This window comes from Ixodes scapularis, unplaced genomic scaffold (genome assembly GCF_016920785.2).
Source record: "Ixodes scapularis isolate PalLabHiFi unplaced genomic scaffold, ASM1692078v2 PGA_scaffold2__306_contigs__length_199485367, whole genome shotgun sequence".
NCBI classification, from domain to species: domain Eukaryota; kingdom Metazoa; phylum Arthropoda; class Arachnida; order Ixodida; family Ixodidae; genus Ixodes; species Ixodes scapularis.
In genome coordinates this window covers 106,599,484-106,614,666 of record NW_024609857.1, presented here as the reverse complement: position 1 = coordinate 106,614,666, position 15,183 = coordinate 106,599,484, and the positions used below count along the sequence as shown (strand labels likewise).

The 15,183-nt window shown below is 46.3% G+C and overlaps 1 protein-coding gene across 2 annotated transcripts in view; it reads left to right on the top strand.

Annotated features, from left to right (window-relative positions):
• The window catches only part of LOC8041187 (protein lin-28 homolog), a 253,668-nt gene that overhangs the window by 93,187 nt on the left and 145,298 nt on the right, over positions 1-15,183 (top strand). Inside the window, exon 1 of one of the 2 annotated variants that reach the window (XM_042291986.1) lies at positions 13,554-14,040. The exons of the other annotated variant lie outside the window; for it this stretch is intronic. Within the exon in view, the coding sequence (XP_042147920.1) occupies positions 14,019-14,040 (22 nt within the window). The 5' untranslated portion in view covers positions 13,554-14,018. Of the gene's footprint in view, positions 1-13,553; positions 14,041-15,183 lie in introns of those variants that run through there. 2 annotated transcript variants of the gene reach the window in all.

Sequence of the window (15,183 nt, the reverse complement as noted above, 5' to 3'; positions counted from 1 at the left end):
AACTCAGACTGCGTCTTTTGGTCTAAACATATGTTTCGGCATCGTCATTCGCTGAGCTGCCTTCGTTAGTTGCGCTGATTGGCTCCCCGAGTGTTGTGCGGGAAAGTAGGCGCACGGGCTTTTTTTAGAATGTCGCATGATACACACTCGCATTTCTTTTTTTTTTTTTTATATAATTACTAGGCTCGAGCAGCATGGAAAATGACCAAGCAGTTCTATTTCAGACACTACTAACTTAATGATCTGGTATTTGTCCGAAATTTTGTTCGGTTTACGTATACCCGCGACGTAACTTTATTAGAGAAAACAGCTCCGCGAAACAACCCGCAGGGTCAGTGTAAGCACGTAGAAAACAGAACACCCGTTTATTTCCCGCCGAGATTAAAGAGGGCGCGCCGTCATCAATTTAAAAGCAACCAAGATTTTTTTTCCTTTTCCTTTTTTTTTTTTTTTTTTTTTTGCGTGACCGGTACGTTACGCAACAGATTCGATTCAGAGCACTATGCGAACCGGGGCCGCGTTGCGGGAGGTCGGAAGAGCATCACCCCGCGGGGCCGCATTTCATGTGGCTTCCTGGCGGCTGCCATCGCAACGGAATAATCCGGAAAAGTCGGGATACTTTATCGGGACCTTAATGACGCGGCTGGCTACACTTTCTGGAGCTCATGAAATAGAAACACGTGGGACGAAACGCTTCCTATCGAAGAAGGCGCAAGTCGTGATCCTGCGATCAGCGTTGTTTTTAAGGATCCTCTGATATATAATAGCGAAAGCGTGAATGGTATCCTCTTTTAATGGACCTTTTATCGGAGGAGTCCTTTATGGCCCCGAGCTCAAATTAAGGAGTGTTTTGCAGCAGTAGTAAGTTTTAGTAGGTCGTTTTCGATAACCTCGATCACGATATATGAAACTCCGCCGGCGGGCACCTTTACCCCTGCATCGTTTCTTTGTCGGATATTGTTAGTGAAGCTATTGGAACGATCTACTAAACTACCCAAAATAAATCTTACTTTTTTTTCATCAATATTTGGGAATTCTTTCGGAAGATCCCTATAATTATGTCACTTTTCGCGTGCGATAGATGGCTCTTGCAAGAATATTGGACACCTGCTTTCGGTAACAAGCCTCAGGACAACTATGAACGTGGTTACCCCAGTCCTCAAATGCAATCTTTCTTGCGCACAATATCTTGCAAAGGCTTTTGCGTAAATCTTTACTCTCAGAAATAGGGGGTGTAGTGGGGTACACCCCTTGTCGCATATGTAACACCCCAAAGCAACAATTCAACGTTCAGTCCACCGACGTCGAACTGATGATGCCAACTTTCACGAGCCACTTGATAGTCGAGCGATACATCTCATTAAATTAGCTAATGTATACATTAAAGGATACAGTAAGACAATCAAGGTTTTTTCCCTGCTGCAGAACATTTTTTTCTCGTAGTCTTTGAAACTTTTATTAGCTATTTAGTACGTTATATCCAACAGCTATCAAGCGGCTCGTAAACGTTGGGATCGCCAGCTCGACGTCAGTACACTGAACGTCCAAATGTAGCTTTAGGATGTTATATATGGGACAAGGGGTGTGTCCCATAAACCCTCTTATTCTAAAGTGTTCTTGCGCCCATTTTCTTTTTTTCAGTGTGCCAGGCCAGTTTTGTGTGAATATGCATTTTTACCAGCGGTTGTACCCTATATTAGAGGTCCACGTAAGGCCTATCATAGCTGAAAATAAAATTTCAAAAGCGGACGGAATAGCAAATCAGATTTTAAGCATGTCAACCTCTTCGTGACTCTAATAAAAAACTATTCTCTCCCTGATTCCCTATACATTAGCGATGCTGTGCCCGAAGCACCCGCGAAATATTTGATTCATTCGGTTCTAATATTTTTTACGAAGTGAATATCTACACAAATTCTGTTTAAATGGGAGTTAGGTATCTGCGCTCTCGCCTTGAAATTGAAAAACATATACATAGGATGACGAAAATAATCATTGGAGAAGGCGAACAAGGGGGACAAAAGACAAACACAAATCTCCAAACACAGCTAGGTGACTGGTGCGCGACTGAAGAAATCCGCCTGGTCCGGGTGTCGAACCCGGGACCTCTCCATTACAAGTGGAGCGCTCTACCAACCGAGCTAACCAGGGGTTCGACGTCAGTAGAGCAAACGGGTTTTATCAGCCGCCTCCAGTCTGACACTAGCAAGGGTGAAGCTTGCAATTTAAGGTTATTATTGGAATGCAATTAAATGCAAAGGTGCGAGCGAGCTGGACAGGGATGACGAAAATAATCCCTGGAGAAGGGGAACAAGGGGGACAAAAGACAAACACAAATCTCCAAACACAGCTAGGCGACTGGTGCGCGACTGAAGAATTCCGCCTGGTCCGGGTGTCGAACCCGGGACCTCTCCATTACAAGTGGAGCGCTCTACCAACCGAGCTAACCAGGGGGTCGACGTCAGTAGAGCAAACGGGTTTTATCAGCCGCCTCCAGTCTGACACTAACAAGGGTGAAGCTTGCAATTTAAGGTTATTATTGGAATGCAATTAAATGCAAAGGTGCGAGTGAGCTGGACAAGAATGACGAAAATAATCCCTGGAGTTCGATACCCGGACCAGGCGGATTTTTTCAGTCGCGAACCAGTCACCTAGCTGTGTTTGGAGATTTGTGTTTGTCCTTTGTCCCCCTTACTCCCCTTCTCCAGGGATTATTTTCGTCATTCTTGTCCAGCTCGCTTGCACCTTTGCATTTAATTGCATTGCAATAATATGCGTGAGATTTTTCTTTTCTTACACTGTAAACACGATTTTTATGGCTTGCAGAACCTAATACGCCGCATCGCATTCACAGTTTTGTTTTACCTGTTACGTTCCAAACGAAAAGGAGCAGCGTGATGAGCTTGCATGTTAATGGGCTAATCCTGTACTACAAAGCTCACGCAAGGAGATTTAATGCTTGAAATTAAAAACTATGCTCGTTGTTAAATAACAAAACAAGCAAACTTCTAGTTTGGTCTGTAGCACGTCTGAAGTGTTCATTTTGTCGTTAGAGCATTAGTCACCCTTTTTCGAGGAGATGCCTGAAATTAAAAATATTTTGTTACGGCGTGGGTTTATGTTCGTTTGTTAAATATAAATACGCAATGGAAGTATGAGGAAGATCGCATCCTGAAAAAAGTCATACTGTCAAATTACAGGCAAACACACTGGAGAGAAATCTCAGAGGTCATAAGCTCACCAATCTTATCACAGACCTAGTGGAATGCTTACATTTACTTTTCAATCGCCAGAAAAAGAAAGAGCTTTTGTTTTTTGGACTTAAAAGTCTATCAAAATTTCTTTCAGATATATTTTATTTATATTCTTTGATCAGCATTATTTTCATGTGTGTGCCAGGTATTGTCATCCGTTTTGAATAGGCACCCGTTTTGACATTGGGACTGGCTTTCTGGGCCTCTCTTCATATTTCTTACAAAATGTTAGCACGCTTTGGTCAACTTGCACTGACAAAGGAATCAGGTGCTAGTTCTAATATTTCCCATTATTAACTTGCGCATTTATATTTTATTTAAATTTAAAATGCAACGAAGGGTGAAATTCTGAGGATAACCCGGCAAAACGCACATCGCAACTTACTTTGAAAATGTTACCTGAGTAAGACAAATTATCGAAACATCAGTGCCTCTAATGTCCTGGGCAAGGCTACTTGTTGAAGTGGCTGCCACGCTTAATATGAAGCACAGATGTTCCGGTGACTCTCGACGTAAGTACACGTAAGCTTCCGTAACATAATGCAATGTAAGCAAGCTGTGCTGTGTGGACCGGCCTTTACAACTCATCCATTTGGTTCAAGTTGAATTGCGTATATACAAACATATCTTTCAAAATCAAGTCAGCTAAACGTTCACGTTGTTGCACCGGTCAGCTTTTGCAGGGACAGCAAAGCGAGCTGGGTAGAGTTAAGGTTTTGTCCATATAGGACAAGAGCAATGACCAGATCACTCTAGCCGGCACTGAGACTGTCATGGTCTGTCGCTCGATTACCTTTTATTCGTGACAAGAGAGACGATGATTGTACGCCCAGGTCAGTAAAAAATTGGTTAGCTTTTTTTGCTAGGAGCTTATGCGCAATGAGAATAGTATCAGTGGGTTTATGTTCGTTTGGTGTATGCCGACTAAGTCCCTATTTGTTGAGTATTATGTTGAGTAAGTTTATGTCCCTTGAGCATATTCCCCGTGCGCTTATGTTGTTAAGTATCATGTCCATTGAGTTTATGCCCGTTGAACGTTTGTCCAGTGAGGTTATGTCCAGTGATCTTATGCCCGTTGATTATACGTCCCGCGAGTTTCTATCCGTAGATCATCTCTCAAGTGAGATTATGCCCATTGAGCACATGCTCCGTGAGGTTATCTTCATTGGGTATATGTTAATGAAATTATGTCCGTTTAATATGTGTCCAGTGTGTTTATGTCCGTAGAGTATGTCCAGTGAGATTATATCCGTGGAGCATCACCTCCAGTGAGTTTATGTCTAGTGAATATATGTCCAGTGAGTTTATAACCGTTGAGTATACGTCCAGTGAGCTTATGCTCGTTGAGTATATGTAAAGTGAGTTTATATTCCTTGAGTATCATATGTAGTGAGTTTATGTCTGTAAAGTATCATTCCCAGAACGTGTATGACGGTTGAGCATACGTTTAGTCGCTAGGGAGTTCATGCCCGTTGGGTATATGCCTAGTGAGCCCATTTCCGTTCAGTACACAGTATGTTCAGTAAATTTATATCCGTTTAGTATCCTGCCAAGTGAGCTTATTTCCGTTGATTCTATGTGCAGTGAGCTCACGTTCGTTGAGTAGATGTGCATTGAGCATGTGTTCGTTGAGTATATCTCCAATGAGTCCATCTCCGTTGAATGTGACGTCCATGAGTTTATGCACAATGAGCATATATCCAGTATTCAGGGAGTTGACGTCCGCAGAGTATTTGTACAGAGAGTTTAATTCCGTCGAGCATACAGCCACCGACTTTATAACTTTTAGTATATGCCCAGTGATTGTCTCTTCGGTGATTAATTGTTTCAGTCAGCTTTTGTCCGGTCACGGATGCTGTCACTTTCTAACCATCGAGCAATCAGCGCCTTGCTCCCTCTGCAAACCGAGTAATGTCTCCACCCCCCCAAACCCGCGGACTGACCCACAAATTCTGAGATGGCCTCCCTCCTCCCTTGTTTCCTTCCCCGGGCAACCGATAAGGAATGGTTTAGGAAATAAATACTCGAGGCGCGGTTTCGATAAGCGACCCGATAACAGCTACTCCTGGCTCACTCAGGAATTCGGTCCTTCTGCTAGCGCACTAGCAGCTCCGTCGCTTGTTGTTTCGCCGGGTATGGCGAAGCTGTATTTTTGTTGGTGCCCTTTTTTTCTTTGTCGCGCTTTCGAGGACCCTTGTCCATGCGTCTTCGGGGACGCCGCCGCGGGAAGAGATGCTCGGAGACGTGGTGGCTGCATGGGCCACGGAGTCGTCAGGCCGTCAGCATTCCTCGCTGATAGATAGAGGCGGGAATTCCAAAGTGTGTGTGTGTGTGTCCTCGGACTTGTTCTCTCCCCTCTCTCCCTTTCTTTGAACCCGTGTGAGCGTTCGAAAAAGCGCCGATTCGGGACAAGACTGCATGCTATCTTTCTTCTGCTCGGAATATTTCCTGTAGCTGCCACTGGCCCTGGGGCATTTGATCTTCAGCTGGTTATCGCGAGTAGTGTTTGTTAGAGGCAAACCCGTGGAAATCGCGTTAAAATGTGCGTGATGTCTGCGATAATTTCTATATTTGATCTTCTTAAACCCGGTCACAAGAGGGCATGATCATTGTGAGTCACGAGAGATTGTGCTCATCTAGAGGATGCTTTTAGTTTTTAAAAGTCTGGTCCTAGTTATACTGTGCTCTTCCCTGGGGTGAAAGAGCAGTGGAAGCATAGAATAATATTGCGGTGCGTGAAGAGTGGCCACTGATGTCCTATTGTGGCCAAGCTCTTAGGATGCACAACACCTGCTAGCTGGGGCAGGGGTGCCTAATTATTTATACATTCGTCATAGTTGTACCATTAAGCAATAGTTAAAGTTTAATTTACATAGTATTAAGATTATTAGTAGCTTCAAACGTTTTTTATAAACATTACAACGACTGCGACTTGGGTTTTGGCAAGACATACGACTTGGCAGCCACCATAACTGCAACAAAGGTGATGGGGGAAAGGAGGGAGAGGCGGATACGGTGTGCTGTTGCCGTCATCTTGTAGATTTCTCGACGTTCTTTCTTTGCGGCGAAGTAGAGATGGTTAAAGCGCAACCACGTGGAGAGTGTTTCGAGCTTCTTTAGAGCGTCAGCTGTGTCGCCGAAAAGTCTTTTTCTGTTTCCCATAAATTCAAGCGAGCTGACGCCACCAACACGAACGTGTTGTCTTGAACGACGCTTTCACTTCACGAGCTCGCGTGCATTGCAGGTCCCTTTAAATCGTCGAGCTCGCTCTCGTGGATCCTCCTTTGCTAGCACTTATGGTGAAACACAGTTAAATTGACGCCTGCAAAACAGTTCTTTTTTGTTGGGATTGTTTTCGTTTTTAGAATAAATATTTGTGCATTACTCAATTATCCAGTTCGGCTGTTTTCTTTTTCCTGTTGAGTAAAGCAGTTTTCATTTTTTATTGCATATTGTGCATGGTTTCCCGTCTGCTCTGAAATTTAGAATTTACCCGTGCGTTCGAGCATTCGATTCCTATCTAAATTCAAAATGCTATTCAATCACGGAAGACTACGTGGAGCAAGTAATATGAACATAATCACTGATATTAATTATCCGCCCATTCAGATAGCAGCCATATGTCTCTTGCCATGTTGTGAACAGACGTGTCTAAACCACAGTGTCTAAACAAAGCCGAGAGACCAACTTCACAAAATTCGCTAGAACGTTGGCAATTCAGTAAGCCGCTGGGGCTTTTGGGAATGGCAACTCTTTACGTTGCACTATTTTTCTTTATGTTGGAAGCTACATGACTGATGGACCATTTTTCGCCTCGTCTACACGCTCCCGCCCATACTCCCTCGCAGCGAGCAAGGCCAACTGAAGATTGGTCGTCCAGCCACTGCGAGGCTCTTACCGCACTTTCAGCTTAGAGGTGAACGGAGTACAGTTACCCGTAAAATTGATGTACGATCTGATTTTCTTTTTTTACTCTAGCGAAGCGGGACAGATCTTTTTATAACGTGTTTGAAGCAGGCAAGCAAGCTACTTTCGACATGTACTTGCTCCACACCAGTCTGATCTGTGCGTTGCCACTTCGTTGTTTAACGGCGCGTCGTTTTGTTTGCAATCTGAAGTGTGCTATACAGCCAGTCATCAGCACGGATAGACGATGCCACTATACTTCTTTTCACCCTATGTCTTGACGCAACGGATGCTACGAGCTGATGGGACCAACCAGAGAGCGTCCAAAGCGTACACAAATGGTGTTCGTCAAGTTTCCGTTGGTTTTCTATCATAGCTCTCAACCAGGCGTGTAAAGGGAAGGCCCAATAACTTGCACTTTTAACGCTGGTGGCTGGTCGTGTCTGCTCGCAGCGCCGACTGCGTCCGCACTTCAGGCGACAGGAAATATGATGCGGGCATTGGTCATAGCACAGGGCATACGCACCCGCATCTACAAATTCTCAAATAGTTACTCCTTCTCTCCCTCAACGTAGCTACATTTTACCTAAAAAGCATGTTTCAGTCTTTTTGAAGGGCTATCAGCTCGTGCAAAAGAGGGGAATTCGCATTGGGTCGTGCGGTGTTTTTCTTTATATGTGCGTGAGGAACATGTATGAAAAACTGCACGACGTGAACCGATAATATATTTTCAGATATGCGGACGACTTTCTAGTGCTTAGTAAAATGGCTAGTACGCCGAGCAGTGAAGTCACAGACGTGCTGGATGTGTGTGGGTCGTGCGGCGCAGGCCTGAGGTTCACGCATGAAGAGCCAGAAAACGGTCAAATGCAGTTCCCGGACCTCCGGCGAAACCTTAGGGAAGACCACATCTGTTAGTATATGAACCACGCTCGAAAACAGGCTTTCTCCCGTTTAGCTCTGCCCACTCAAAAATAGTTAAAAGAGGAATTGCCTCTATATTTCTCGATTTATCACTTACAAAGTCTTGTGCACATGGCGCTCAATAGAGCGTCACGAAACCGGGAGCGGGCTTAAAGAAAACGGGCCATTTTCTGAGCACTCTGGTGGAGGTAGCAAACAGCCTAATGAAAAATAAAAAATAAATGAAATATATATATATATATATATAGAGAGAGAGAGAGAGAAAGAGGGAGAGAGACAGAGTGACTCAGCGAGACCGGTGGTCCTCCCGTACGCGCACTCACTAACCCATAACCTCAAAAAGGTTGCTGAATGGTACGAAGTGCCCGTTGACTTTTCCGCTCCTAATAAGCTATAGTGGCTATGCCGTAAGATCAACAATCTCAGGACGGCCACAGATCCTTGTAACATGAAGCACCGTAACAGGTTCACAGGATGGGCTACGGGAGTGGTACATGAAATTATCATGTCCTGTGGAAGGTCGTACATCGGCCAGACGAGCAGGTGTTTTAATGATCGCGCACACGAACATGCAGCGGCTACATGAAGTACCCCGTCAGGACACTTGGCCACACATTGCAGCCGATCGAGATTCACACCGTCATATCCCGATCAGTTAGATATCTAGGGAGCTTTACGAGAAATTTGAAATAAAAGAAATAGGCATAGATCGGATTAGCGACACATGTCTCAATATCGGCAACGGAGTACGCTTTTTTTTCTTTTTTTTTTTTGCGAAAGGGGCTGCATTTGATGTAGGCATTACTGTATTTTACCACAAGTATATGAGATGAGTTTTCAAAAAATGTTAGTTCCGAGTGAGTGCGCCCTGTTCTCGTTCTTTTTCCTATTGTCCTCGTGTAGGTTTGGTGCTCTGAACCTCATAATGAACCACCTAGCCCAAGTTTCCATTTCAATCTATACCTAACTAAGAATTTAGACGACTTCTTGCAGGAAGCACAAGGTTTTTGTAGCGTTTTCGTGCTCTTCCTTCGTCTTTCTTTTTTTTTTTCCTGTATTTGTTGAGATCAGGATGGCCACCTCCAACCGGATATCCACTTTTTCGGCGACGTGTTCACAGCACGTCGGCGGTCGGTGTGCCGGAAGCCTCTGAAACCAGAAACCAACTCCCGCAAGTCGTTTTGTTGCTCGTGAGTTTGGAAAGCGGAGAGGAGGTTACAGAGGGCACTGACGGAAGGTGCTTTTATACGCCCGGAGCTCGACTTTGCCCCATCAGACTTTCGAAAGTATGGGCAAGAAGCGAATTTAATGAACGGAGCATACTCGTTACTTCATTTTGGGCCGAAGGGTAATTCAGTTTTGGGGGGTCATACCGGAAAAATTGTGAACAAAGGACAAGGAATATTTACGCGATACACGCCTTTTCCAGCCCGTTTTAATTCATACGTAAAATGACGAGACGCCGGGCTGTGGGCGAATGCGCGGTTTCATATTCCGCACAAGAGAACAACCGCGCATGCTCCATGCTCGTTCTACAGCCCAGCAGGAATTGACGACAGCTCACGGAAGGCGACTATCGTAATAATTTGTAATGAGCTTCTGTCAACAGCGAAGTCATAAAGCCTGTCTGCAGCCAGGGCTGTTTATGGAGACTTAAAAGCAGTCGGCCTGGGGATGTGGTCTGGTTCACAGTGTAGCACCAATTTCTCCCATCACGAAGCCTACGTATGCGTACCAGAAGATACGAGCTCGAGTCACCGCCACATCTGTGCTTGACCTGGTCGCGACGCTTTGTAGGAAGCACGGATTCACCGCTCACATGAGGCCGTGTCGCGACGTGACGTAAGGAGACGGTGCTGTGTGAGGCAGCCTACGTTTTCTGTCCTAACACTGTCCTTACACCAACGAGAGTTGACTCAATTACGAGAGTTGACTCAATTGCGATCGGCCGGAGTTACACGGCGGCGCCAGCTGTCATTGAGCCGCTAACGATCATTTGAGTTCAATTGAGCTGGCCTACCTGAGTTGACCGATAGGGATTCGCCCCGATAGAGCTACAAAATGACGGCGTCCGCCGCATCGCCGCCCATGGCCATCGCCAGCGAAGCACTTACTAGGGAGTTTTAGAATAACGTACGCAATTTTAGCGCACGCTAGCGCTAAATTTAGCGCTCGTATTAGCGCACGCGACGCAAGAGAGTTTTAGAATAGCGTTTCTCCGCCGCGACGCAAAAGCCCAAGCATCTTGCGCTTGCGACGCCACCAAGATACAGTAAAAAATTTTATTTCACACACGAAATGCTGTAACTTCAGAAAAAAAACGAGTTTTATGGTCCAGAGTATCATTTTAATTTGTTTAAACATGAGAACGCGACGCGAGCGGTTGAGCGGTCGTGTCCGTTTGCGTCGCCTCGGCAAGAGAGGTCTCGTGTACTGACCTTCGCACATCGTTCATTCGCCGTGAAATGTTCGCGCGTGGCAAGCATCAAGTTGTCGGTGATCGCTGCCAAACCGAGTACAATGTCGTCCCGTACTGAAAATTGCAGTCGCGAGGATACCGCCGACGTCGAACTCACGACGCCGCCAAAGCAGCCGCCGACATAATCCTGGAAGCCGCCATTTTTTTTAACTGTGCTCGTCTTGGCTTTAGCCAACTTCTCATCACGAATCCTCCTAGGAGAAGCGCAAAGGCTCTTTGTGTACGCACGCTATTTCCGAGAAAAAGCGCACGCTAAAACTGCGCACGCAAAGCGCAAAACCTGCTTTGCGTTCGGAGCATGCGCAGTGGCGACGACGCTATTCTTTGCGTGCGCAAAGCTTTAGCGTGCGCTATTCTAAAACTCCCTACTGTTGCGGAAGATTGCGGAAGGTATCTAGGAAGTATCGTAGCAGTAAATATTGTTAGAAGAGCTACGATTCGGAGCCAGAGCTCCCCCTAGAACGATCAGGGCACGTCGCGGAAGCCAAACCTCGGCGAGGGTGGCCATTGTGATGTCGGTGTTAATAAGACTTCCGTTATTTCTCTCGCACTTAAATTCGTGTGAAACGTTCTGGTTATTTTAAGTTAAGTTCGTTTTATTTTGTCTTAAGCTTTTATAATAAATAAAAAGTATGCACAAAACTTATTTGCATCAATTCCAGAAAAAAGAAGATGACATTAATTTTGCATTAGTTTCGCTTTCAACTGTGTCCCTTGACGCTCATCTCAATTGGGGTTGTGAGGTCTATGTACCGTGTAACACCAGACAAGTTAGTCCAGCTCAATGACAGTTGGGAGATGCCAACGATCATTGGCTTAATGACAGTTGAAAGCGCTAGTGCCACTAGGGTAGTTGGTTGCGAAGATTAGGTAAACGTTTAGTGCGAGATACGACCGTAAGTTACCGCTCCATTCGTGCTTCGTATTCCACGCACAGAGCTACCCCTTTAACTGGCTGCAAGGCTTCGTATACGAAGCACTGAAGTGCCAGTGACTTGCTCTCGTATCTTGACGTAAGCTACGTAAGATTCGTAACGCAAGTAGACGACGAAGCTGTGTTAACCAGCCCTACTAGTATGTTCTTCGTATTCTTACGTGACGTCACGTAATGAAAGCTGGCGTACAAGTCACCTGGAATGTTTCGCTGGCTTATACGTAGCGTAAAGAAAAACTTGATGCTGTGTAATCTAAAATACCTTCATGTGCGCTTTGCTTAGGGTGATGAGATTCTTCGTAGTACCCGATTGCCGACAACACGCGCTCTCGATAAAAATACAAAGAAATAGCCGGTAACAGCATTCCGCCGTAGCATTGTCAATGCCAAGAGCTCGTGCCAGGAGACCCGCTTGCTCGCGCTCTGGAACAAAGAAGCAACGAACAAATCACGAGCTGTTCCACTCTGTGAAGATGGACGACCAGCGAAGCAGTTCAGCACACGACACAGACCCGCCCCGAGAAGCCGGAGGAAACAAGACAGGCGCGACGGGTCCGCCACCCCGGGAGCGCGGAAGGAAAGGAAACTAGGCACGCAAGCGCTTGGGGCGACGACAAAGAGAGGGCGGTGCGAGCGTATACATGGCCGACGCTTGTCGCACCGAGGCAAATCTTTGAGAAACCTTTTTTATCTGCCTGAAAGTCTACTGATCTTGAAAATGATGCCTATTGATAACCAATCTACTGAATAGACCTATTGCTAAATTACCCAAGCATCAAGGAGAATGCAAGGAATGGTGTTCCACTCGAAATACGTGCCGGCGTCTGCAGCAGTGACTTTTCTAAAGCAAAAGCCTAAAACAAGTGGCATTTGCACGCACGTTCGTCAACGCTTTATTTTGGTTATTTTCTTCGAATATTTTATACAGGGAGGGCGTTAGCATGCGGCGCGCAAACGTCACGCAAACGAAAAATCCACGGAACCCTAGCCATCAGCAGCTTCGCTGTAAAAAGCGTCAGGAACAAAATGTTCAGATGTCATTAACCACTAGGTAAAGCGCACATAAGAGGCACCCTAGTGTAAAGCAGCTTTTAAGCTCCAAGTGCTTGGAGAATTGCCAAAGACCGTGTCAATTTTTAATCGCCACGCGTGCATTCAGTACACTCGGGCGTGCTCCTCGTATGTCTCTCCTCCTGTGGCGTGGCGACCTCCGAGTCCCGCCCATGACGAGGTGGGCTGGCGCCAACTTCGCCACGTCAGCACCGGAGTCGTGGTTTTCGCGCCGGACAACGACCCGCTGCCCACATTTATTAGAAACCAAGCAACCTTCTTTTTTTTTTCTTTTTTTTTTTTACATTAGCGTATTGAGTTTTTGTGACTGGATGTGTATTGATGCAACACTATACGAATGACCGCCTACATCTGGGTTAGCGATGTGTCTCTAAATCAAAGCTAAAATTTCGCTTGTATATGCGCAAACTTTCTTTTTTTTTTTTTTTCCTGTTATAGGAATATATGCTGTCCAAATTTAGAACGCACTCTTACTGTGAATGTCAAAACGTCTAGACACCATGTTCCTTCACGACACAAGAAATGTATATTTAATATATATGTATATATATATATGTCCTCCGAGCACAGTGATTGGATGTTATGTCAGTGATACTTTTTAAAAGTCCAGATATCGTCGAACTTAGTAGACATTTCTCCCAGTAACTGGGCGCTTTCGGTAAGAAAAATAAAGCGAGTCAACAATACGACTGGTACGCCGCAACGCCGCAGAAGGGTGTTAAACTCCCCAGTTTCTATGCAGGTTCTTACCCTGGCACGCGCGAGCGGGCGCCCCTCTCCGTTTTATTTATTTGTGCCGCGCGACTCAACTGTAGCAGACGACGGAACCGGAAACTCGCGTCCGTGCATCTCCGCCCTTTCCCAGTTTGCTTTCTCGTTCTTGTGCCTGGAGAGCGGCAAACCTCCTCCTCGTCCGCTTCCTCCTCCTCGGCAAGGCCTCCGCCATCCCGTAATCGTAGGCACTCGGGGGGCTACTCCACACGTTGTGTTTTCGTTAAAAAGGCGGAGGAGGCGGGCGCGGTGCGCGCGGACGTCGGTCGGCAGCGTTTAGGCCTGGCAGCCGAGGACTTTGACTCTCTTTCCCGGCTGTTGCGGTGCTGTGTTCGGTTGGAAGAAAGTGGCCCGGCACGCCGCGTTCGCCAACGCGCCCTATCGCTTTTTTTTTTTTCCCCGAAGTCAGCGAGCAGGTTACCGCGCCACGCAGGGGCGGGCTGCCCTCGCGGTCCGTCCGCGCACATCTGACGACAACGCGAGTGACGAGCCAACGTGTGAGTGTGTGCGTGCGTGCGAGTGTGTGTGAGAGAGCGGGCGACCGCGTGGTGCGTGTGATTGTGTGTGTCCCCACGATGGAATCTGGCACCGACTTCCGACGGTGGCGACGGCGATACTCTTCTGCCTTCGCCTGACGAGGACCTGGTCCGTGAAAACCTGTCCTCCCCTTTGCTGCGGAATGTCACACCCCGAAAGCCAAGGTAGTGTTCCGCTTTCCCTGTGTGTACATAGTATGCATGCACCGAGTTCTCCACGGCAACGTTGTCAAATTGCAACGCTTTAAAGGGGTGGTGCAACGATATTCGATTGGAATGTTTTTCACTTTACACGAGCTTACTGGCAGTGGTGGGACTCAAGGATACTCGCACGCAGCGCCACTGACCAAGAAACTTCTTTGTTGCGCTGTAATTTCGAGGACAAAACCGAGTGTTTTCATTCAATCTCTCCTTCGCAGAACCTGATGACGTAGCTCGGCGGTAACAGTACCGCCCAGTGACGATATTTGAATGCGGCTCATAGATTGGACCCGAGCATGGCGTGGACACTCGATTTGGGCTCGTGATAATCTATAGCTCGAGAAGCATTCGGGTGGTGGCCCGTGTCCAATCGCTGCAATGACGACAACAACCGAACAATAACAATGTCTAGAACTCAGAGCGTGTCCTGTGCCTTGCCAACCCCAGCGCGAGGCTATGATCAACAATGGCGCCATATAATCGGCTCGAGATCCCGTGGCCGCTTGTTCTGGCTGCGAGTTGAGGGGGTGAACTCTGCTCGTTTATCTTTATTTTTTTCCTGCGACTTCGATTGCGTGTGGTGAAAAACGAACGGGTATTTCAGAGGTCATTAACGTCAGGGATCCGTTCCAAGCGGTATTTGCGCAAAATACAGAAATCGTTGCACCACCCCTTTAACGGTCGTTATCGAAAGCAAGAAAATAATTATGGGTCGCTTAGACGTCACTTGGAAGTTGTATGCCAAACTCTGAGCGAACGTAGAACCGATACCATTATTTGGAGGTAGTTTGCCATCTGTTACTTAAAATGCGAGCTCGACGTTTTTTGACTTCAAAAGCCTGTCTTCTCCTTATCAGTAAGATCGAAATGTACACTCCATAGTTCGTCAACATATCTACGAATCCGTGAGCATACAGGGGCCATTGCTCCGAAAGCTCAAACTCAAACTCTTTATTTCTCTCCATTTGGAGAGGGGAGACAGAGAAAAAAGCAACCCAGTTGTTAAACGTACGCATAGTTGTTTCTTGACGATCCTCTGCCTCCCCACAGCAGCGAAAAGAGGAAAGCATGTACATATACATAATGTTTGCTGACAAGCACCCTTAT